Source organism: Zeus faber (genome assembly GCF_960531495.2).
Source record: "Zeus faber genome assembly, chromosome: 9".
In the NCBI taxonomy this organism is placed as follows: domain Eukaryota; kingdom Metazoa; phylum Chordata; class Actinopteri; order Zeiformes; family Zeidae; genus Zeus; species Zeus faber.
Window position 1 is genome coordinate 4877691 of NC_137197.1, and position 8331 is coordinate 4886021.

The window sequence follows — 8331 nt, forward strand, 5'->3', positions numbered from 1 at the left end:
TCACGGAGGGGGGTTTGGGCACGGTGGCGGTGTAATTACGCCGATCCCTCTGGTTTTGATTTTGGGGGGGGGCTGCTGTTTGTTTGCTCCGCTTTGAGAGGTGGAGCGTGTTGATGTTGAAGTGAATGGGATCCGGCCTCGTACATATTTGTTTTTTTCCTTTCGTTCTTTCTTCTCCCCGTGCCCCCTTCCGCCCTCGATCTCTGACATCGTTTCCATTTGGGATTAAACCCTAACTGGTGTTGTCACACGCCGAATTGTGTGTGCCGTTTCAGAGAATAAATATAAAAAGTACACACGGCACTCCGGCAGTCACCGCTGGCAATTTCAGCCGCAATAAAATGGAGTGAAGTGTTGCTCCGGGGTGCAGAAGGACACAGGTGTCCCAAGGTGCGGATGACAAGGTTGACGGTCCTTCCTGTCAAACTGGATTAGCAAATCAATCTGTCATCTTTGAGATCCCCCCAAGTTTGAAATCTCAATAGACGGAGCCTGGACGCGGTCAGCGGGACGTGATGTACGAGGGCCGCTCAGTAAGTTGAAAAGGTCTTGTCTCCTTGCTTTTTTTTTTTTAATTTTGTTTCCTTGGCTTGGTATTTATGTTGACAGCGCAGGGCTCCAGCTGAGCAGCCGCGTATGACAATACTTAGAAATTGGCGCTCGGGTGGCGCCGCGCGTGGGGGCCCCTACGTTACCCCGTTGGGGGCGGGCGGGGGCAGTTATGGCAAAGCGACCAAACAAAGAAAGACATATTGTTTGTGATAACGGTGTCACGGCTGCATCTGCCTCCTGTGTGCACGGGCTCTACGGTGGGAGCCCCGCAGCCTTGTGTCTTTAGGTATTTAGGCAAATGACAAAACGTGCTCAGAGACTCAAAATGTTCAGAAAACACTGAGAAGTACGGTAAACACTGTTGGACTTACTCTGAAGAGAGTGGTTGTAAAATGGTCTCATACTATAATACTGATGATTAATGATGTTAGTAGGAGTCATGTCAGTAAAGCAGATATTCCATGGTTGGTTATAACCGTAGCTATTAACGTTGAAGACCAACGTGAGCGGAAAGTCACTGACGCCGACTTGAACTCCAAGTGAATCTGGGCGTGGCTCTTTCCAGACGCCGGGCGGGGTCCGGCGCCTTTCTCTCCTTTCGTTTGAACCGCGAAGGGGTTTCTCGCGAGCATCTATGATCCTCCCGCCATCGTCTGCCTCGGAGGAAACGCGTCTTGTCTTTGGTTATCTTTGGTTTCCTGTCCGGGCGGGGCCGTCGCCGCGGCTCCGTCCTCGGTCCGTCCTCGCGCCTCGCCCCGTTTGGTGAGGTGACGGTGCCCGCTCGGTCGTAGAAAAAGCGAGGAGAAAAAAAAAAAAAAAAAAGTTTTTATGAATTTCGGCATAGGCCCGGGAGCTGAAGTATCGATCTCTGTGACGCTCCTTCTTCCTTTGGCAACAGATTCCGATTCCTCTTGGTAGTCAAGGCTGCGGCGTCGAGCAAATTTGTTATTCAGTCGGTGTGTAGACAGATGTAACTCTCATAGATCGTCTCATGCATCTTAAAGACCCCCCTGTGGAAACGTTATCTCTTGAGTGTGTTGATAATTTGTCAGTGTGAAGCAGTAACTCACTGGAGGAGCGTTGCTCTGTTTGGGATGCATGAGGCCGCCCCCTCCTCCTCTCCAGGCTGTGCTTCCTCTCTCTGTGGCTCCATTCTCTCGCTGTGTTTCGCGAGCCCGTCGTGATTAGCTGAGGAATTCCATTTTCTTTCTCTCCTGCCGCCTCGCTCGCCTCCGTAGCGGATCGTCGTGGCAGCGCTTGGTTGTGAATTCACCCCGGGGTTGTGTCCGAGCAGGGGATGCGCCATCGTCAGACCTCGCCCGCGGAGGGGCTCGAATCAAGCGTTCGTGGCCTGAAACGACAGAGACCGGTCGGGGGGCGACGGGGGGGGCCCGTCGTTGCAAACACTCCATCCCTCAGAGCGCGCGGTCGGGTAGGGACGTGCTCGTGCTAATTAAAATCGCACGTCCTCTGTGAGGCTGTCACACCGGGAAGACCATGAGATGGAAAGGGAAGCGGCGGGGTTGAGCCGCGGCCAGGACGTTATTGGTCAAACATCGGGTGGAACGCCGCCGAGACGGGCGGTGGAGGAATCGGAGGCTGGGGACTTTCTGTGTGTGACCCTTTGTTAAAGGGGTCAATATATGCGTGAAGGAATATGCCACGGGCAAATTTACAGGAGCCCCCTCCACCGCTAATTGACCTTTTTTTGGCAACCGAACTCCCCACAGGCAGAGATAGAGGGGAAGGGGGGGCCCATCCATTTGCTAATTGCAGTTATTTTGTGCGGCTAACGTGTGTGTTCTCATTGTGTGCTCAGTAGTCCTCGTTGTTTCATTTTAATAGGTGCTCCAGGCGGTGGGTGAAGTATTTGTGACTAAAAAGTAATTAAAGTTAGAATGGGGCAGCCAGGTTGGCGGTGTGTAGGCGGTGGTGGAGCAAGAGGGGATGACTTGGCTCCAGCTCGCTGCCCTTGTACTCATTCATTAGTGATGCATTGGTTCTCTCCCTCTGCCCTCCCATCTCATCAGAACGGGTGCCGTGGTGGACAAAGAGAGCGCCGGCTTTACTGATGTGCCAATTATGGTAATAACAACTCTCCCCCAGCTCCGACGCACCGCTGCCTTAATGTACTGACTTTAAACACAGTGGGGCAGGGAAGAGGGACCGCTTGTATGAAGTAGAGTAAAGCATGTGTGTGTATTTGCGTGAAGGATCGCGAGCGAGGGAGCGAGTGCGGCGCGCGCAGGTGCGTGCCCGCACTGCTTATGAGTCTGGATTAGTTTGTTGACTTTCAGTGCATGTACTCGTTATCGACTGAGAGCTCTGCTTGGCCTTGGATGCTTGTTAATGGTAATTAAATGATTTCTTCTTTTTTTTTTTTTTTTCCCGCCCTCTTCCCCCCTCAGCCGGCGACGGGCAGATGGTTCAGATGGACTCGGTGAAGTCAGGCTTCGTGGGGTCGCAGGTGGAGCTGCGCTGCATCTTTATCAACAGCAACCCTCCCGTGAAGATCTCCCAGGTAACCTGGCAGAAGCTGCTGAACGGCACCAAGCAGAACGTGGCCATCGCCAACCCCGCCCTGGGCGTGTCCGTCCTGCCGCCCTTCAAGGAGCGCGTCAGCTTCAAGCAGGGGGCGGTGCGCCGCCCCACCCCCTCGCTGGAGGACACCACCATCACCTTCTCCAACCTGCGGCTCTCCGACGAGGCCGCCTACATCTGCGAGTACACCACCTTCCCCGCGGGGAACCGAGAGAACATGGTCAACCTCACCGTGTTTGGTAAGAAACGGCAACGCGGCGCCGTCGGGGAGGTGGTTTGGTCCGGTTGATCGCGATGAATAAGAAACAAGACGCTTTTTATTGAACAATTTGAGGCGTTGTTGTTATTTTGCTGTGGATTAAAATGACTCCCTCGGAGATGGGGGATTCAAAGTCCGACGCCGAAAGGGTAATTGAAAAGGTCGGTCAGGTGTCAAGAATCATTGCATTGACCTCTGCAGTAATTGCAAGCGTCAGGCAGAATGCGGAAATTCTTATCCTCACCGCTCATTGTGTCAACAAATAAGAAACGGAGGAACCGGCGCCAAAAAATAAATAAAGATCAGATCAGACGGCCTCATGTAGATACAGTCATTTGAATTCCCTCTTTCAGCCAAATGTCTTCATCATGTGTCGCAGAGCTGTAATACCTGGTGGTGCACACCACCCGCGGCACATTATAGCAAAGCTTTACAGAGAGTCCTATAAAGATCCTTACATTTATAAAATATGGCAGGCGGAGACGGAAATCAATAAAGACACGTCGGCCGGGGTGATTTCTCGTGAACACGTAATAATCTCATCCGCCGGACGCCCGCCAGAGGTGTAGTTTATCTTTCGCGGCGACGGCTTTGAAAAGGTTGTGCGCCCGCTCTGATTAGAGATCTAATTAGAAATGGAGTGTGTTTTCCATCAAGTCTCACCGAAAGGAAAAAGCACTCTGCTTAAGTAGTCCCCGTCGCGCGTCCCCATTTTGCGTGGAGCTGCTGGGGCCCAGAGTGCCTGGAACCCCTGTATAGATAACCAACCGCCACCGTTCAAAGAGGCCTTTTAATGGCATATCTTTCGGTTGTGCATTTGCTCATGCCCTAAAGTACAGCTTTTGATGTGCTAAGAGTAGATTGCTAATTGGCAACCCACAAAGGGTTTGAATTGGATGACGGTGCATTTAGCAAGGCAAGTGGTTTCTGCATCTGTGCGAGCTTTGACAAGCGCTTCGGCTTTGATGATGGCATCGGGGCTAAATTCCCCCTGATTTCAATCAACACCAAAGTGTTTTCATCACAAGTCCTTTATTTTAATGCACTTCAAATGACAAATGTTATCTCTGAATCTCGGGGGCTGACGGTAGGTGAAGTAGGGACGATTATGAGCCCAAAACGGAGCGGGGCCGTCCGATAAACCGATACAGATCACAGCCGGAGACGAGGCGCGGCGTTGGAGATGGTGGGAAGAGATAGAGGAGTCCCGCTCCCCTTCTTCCCGCGCACTTTTTAATGAGCTTGATCGATCTTAAAACACCCATCCCCCCCCCCCCCCCCTACAGCTCGGCCCATGACGCGGATGACCTTGACGTCGCCCACCATCGTGGCCCGGGCCCAGAAACGCAAGATGACCGTGGCCACGTGCGTGTCGGCCAACGGGAAGCCCCCCAGCGTCATCAAGTGGGACACCAGGTTGAAGGGCGAGGCCACGTTCCAGGAGACCCGCAACGCCAACGGCACCGTCACCGTGCGCAGCAACTACGTGGTGGTGCCCAGTCGCGAGACCCACAAGCAGAAGCTGACCTGCATCGTGACCTACCGCAACGAACGCATCACCGACCACGTCGTTCTCAACGTGCAGTGTAAGAATCTGTGACTTACTTTTCGACTGGGGAGGGGTTGTCTTCTGTTTTAATTGTTAGTATTCGATGCCGATGATGAGCCGTTATCTAGTTCTCAACAACATCATCTTCTGAGAGTTGTCGTTTGTTCAGCGATTTCGGCAGCTAATTCCTTATTCCCGACCATGTTTGCTGGGCCTAGCAACAGTAACCAAGGACGAGATCAGCCAGAGGGGTTGTTGGCATTGGGGGGAAAAAAGTGCTTTGGCTGAGGAAGCGGTCAGAAGCGTGGGGCTGAAGGTGAACCAAAGCTGAAAGATATGCTGCAACGGTCATCTCCACCACCGCTCTAGATGGGGAAGCCTGGATGACGGCTACGTCCTCTAGGTGTCAAATCGAGGTGGAGGCGACGGCGGAAATGTCGCTTTTTTTGTTTTTTTAGTTGATTAGCAGCATGAAGGGGGACCTCCACGTTGAGACATTTAAGTCCTCCAGCGCTTTGAGTCAACGTCTGGATTTACCAATCAGCGGAAACCCAAGGCTCCAAGCCCCGAGTGGGATCAGCTGATCAGTGCATGGGTGGCGCCAACACATGGCAGGACTTGTACTGTCTGGACGTGGTGCCATCCACATTGAACTGCCATTCACGTCGAAATCTTGAGTGAACGTTTTATTTTAATTTGTTTAGTAAGTAAAATAATAACATCACATACTACAGTGGAATCTGTTATTTAACCCAAATCCAGCCGGGATGACGGTCGTTTTGGCGATTGAAATGTCCAGTTGACGCTGAAGAAGTATGAATGATCATGACAGGACCTCGTCCCTAAATCAATCCAGGTGGTGTGTTTAAAGCTGGATTGAATATCCTACATTGTTTACATCTACATGCGGGTTTGGGAAAATACCGTTTTGTATTTCAAAGTTCAGTATTCCTGCCCTGGTCTCGCTGCTCGTGCACGTCCGTGGAGACATTGCGCTCCGACGGGGCATCGCTTTGGAAATGTTTTTCGCCGCTGGTAGAAACCATCCGCTCGGTGGCTTTTCCTTGCAGACGAGCCGGAGGTGACGATCGAGGGCTTTGACGGGAACTGGTACCTGAACCGCCAGGACGTGCAGCTGACCTGCCGGGCCGACGCCAACCCCCCTGTCACCATTTACCAGTGGAAACTGTGAGTCCGCAAAATCACTTTCAAGGTTGCCAGGTGTGTGTGTGTGTGTGTGTGTGTGTGTGTGTGTGTGTGTGTGTGTGTGTGTGTGTGTGTGTGTGTGTGTGTGTGTGTGTGTGTGTGTGTGTGTGTGTGTGTGTGTGTGTGATATAGCTTGCTTGAGAAATCTATATAGATCTATATAGCAATAATGTAGTCTATATCTTAATTTATATCTGTGATGACACTCGTTTTCATATGAATTTATACAGACCATAATGTTTTGTCAGGATCAACCGTTTAAAAATCGGTGTTAATTTTGTCCATCGATAACTGTCGTGTCACGGCCTTCCAGCTCATTTTAATTATTTTGCGGCCTTCGAATCCATTATATTTTGAAGAAATTTGAATGATGACTTCATTAATATGAATATGAAATTCCTAATTAAATAGCAGTTTGTTCAGATGTGTGAGCAGATCTTATTTGACAGTGTTTTTATCTCATTTAAACATTCAATGTATTTATCATAATGAATGATAGAACGGGTGTGTGTGTGTGTGTGTGTGTGTGTGTGTGTGTGTGTGTCTGTGTGTGTGTGTGTGTGTGTGTGTGTGTGTGTGTGTGTGTGTGTGTGCGTGCGTGTGTGTGTGTGTGTGTGTGTGCGTGCGCGCGCGTGCGTGCGCATCAAAGCCCACTTGATATATCTATATGGAACAAATAATAAGGGTCTCGGGTTGAAAACACACTTAAGCAACGCCACATAAAGAGGCCTGTGGAATGGATCCTTCCTGCCACGATGTTTGTTTTTCAGGCCTATTCGGCAAAGCGATCTTCAAAGATAATATAATAACACACACTAACCTCTTTCATTTTCTCCTGCAACGGCCTCCCGCTTTTATTTGTTTGTACAATGAGTAATGAAGATAAGAGTGGGACCTGCGGCGCAGCACAATGGGGCTATTAAAGGCCCCCATGGTAGTCAGATACAAGGGAGTTAAGGCAAACAGCCGCTCCGCCCGCTCGGCTCCGGTGTTCATCCTCTGAAGCCGGGAGGCAGGAAGGCTCCGTGGAGGTGGTGTTGGTGGTGACGCCCCCCCCACCCTCACTGTTGGAGCGGGTCGGGCGGAGGAGCGCCGCATGCCTGAGATCGGTGCTTTGTGTGAAAGGCGTGTCATGGCGGCGGCACCGGAAGAGCGAGGGGTGGGAGCGTGGGCCCGAGAAATCAAAGGCCACCGGCGGGGTTGGTTTTTTAAAAAAATGTATTTGATTTATTTCTTGTTTCGATGGCGCTTCCTCCGGCGGCGTGTTCAATCCAATTTCAAGCTCTGATTAAGTTGAAACTTGAACTCAGGTTTTTGGACGGTGAGTCGACAGAGCGAGTCAGCACTCTGTATGAGGAAATCATCCTTTGTTTGAGTGGTCGTTAGATGGGTGGATGGATGGTGGATGGATAGATGGATGGATGATAGATAGATATCACCAGTCGCCATGGTGATAACAAGCGCTAATACTCGACCCCATGTACCGGTAATCTGAGGAGCAGAGAAGGAAACGAGTGCTTTAGGGATGGGGGGCGGGCGAAGGGGGAGGAGGCGAAGGGGGAGGAGGCGAAGGGGGAGGAGGCGAGGGCGGAGGAGGCGAGGGCGGGGGGGGTGAAAGGGATGAAAGTTGCTCATGTGGAAGCGACGCTGTTCAAACTTTGAGCGTCGCCACATCACGAAAGGCAATTACGCCGCAGAGCTGCTGTAATTTCCTCTGATTCGCCGTGTGGTCGTGCTGCTATGGGGGGGGTTCAGGCGGATACCCCCCCCCACCCCACCCCCCCCCCCCCACCCAGCCTATGCCGCCGCTTCAAACGGGAGCGTAATATGTCAAAATTGAAAACAATATTCAGCAATTCCTCCCGTAAACGTTCGGTGAGACTTCCGCGGAGCGTGGATGTGGATTAATAGAGTGTCTTGGCCCCTCCGCAGCACCTGCAGGACGCCGTCGGCTTTTAATGAGCCGTGCACAGTCGCTCTCGTTCATAAGTACCGCTTCTTTTTTCGGCAAAGGCTTTGCATCGGGGCGAAAAAAATAAAACCCAAAAAACCCACAGCTTCACCCACGCATATGAGAGCAGCAGATGAAGCCAAGATAGGCCGCTTGGTATTCCATCGCAGGCCAACGGAAAGAGGGAGGCCGGGTGGAGGGGGGCGGGGGCGGGGGCCGGGGCGGGGGCGGGGGCGGGGGGAGATGTGATCTGGAAAGACGAGGGCACGCCAC

At 51.8% G+C, this 8331-nt stretch overlaps 1 protein-coding gene across 2 annotated transcripts in view; it reads left to right on the forward strand.

Moving 5' to 3' along the window:
- nectin1b (nectin cell adhesion molecule 1b) overlaps positions 1 to 8331 on the forward strand; it is a gene marked incomplete at its 3' end in the record, with an annotated part of 177932 nt that overhangs the window by 60031 nt on the left and 109570 nt on the right. For both annotated transcript variants that reach the window (XM_080007217.1, XM_080007218.1), the window contains exons 2-4: positions 2961 to 3332; positions 4639 to 4938; positions 5972 to 6089. In XM_080007217.1, the coding sequence (XP_079863343.1) occupies positions 2961 to 3332; positions 4639 to 4938; positions 5972 to 6089 (790 nt within the window). The remainder of the gene's footprint in view (positions 1 to 2960; positions 3333 to 4638; positions 4939 to 5971; positions 6090 to 8331) is intronic.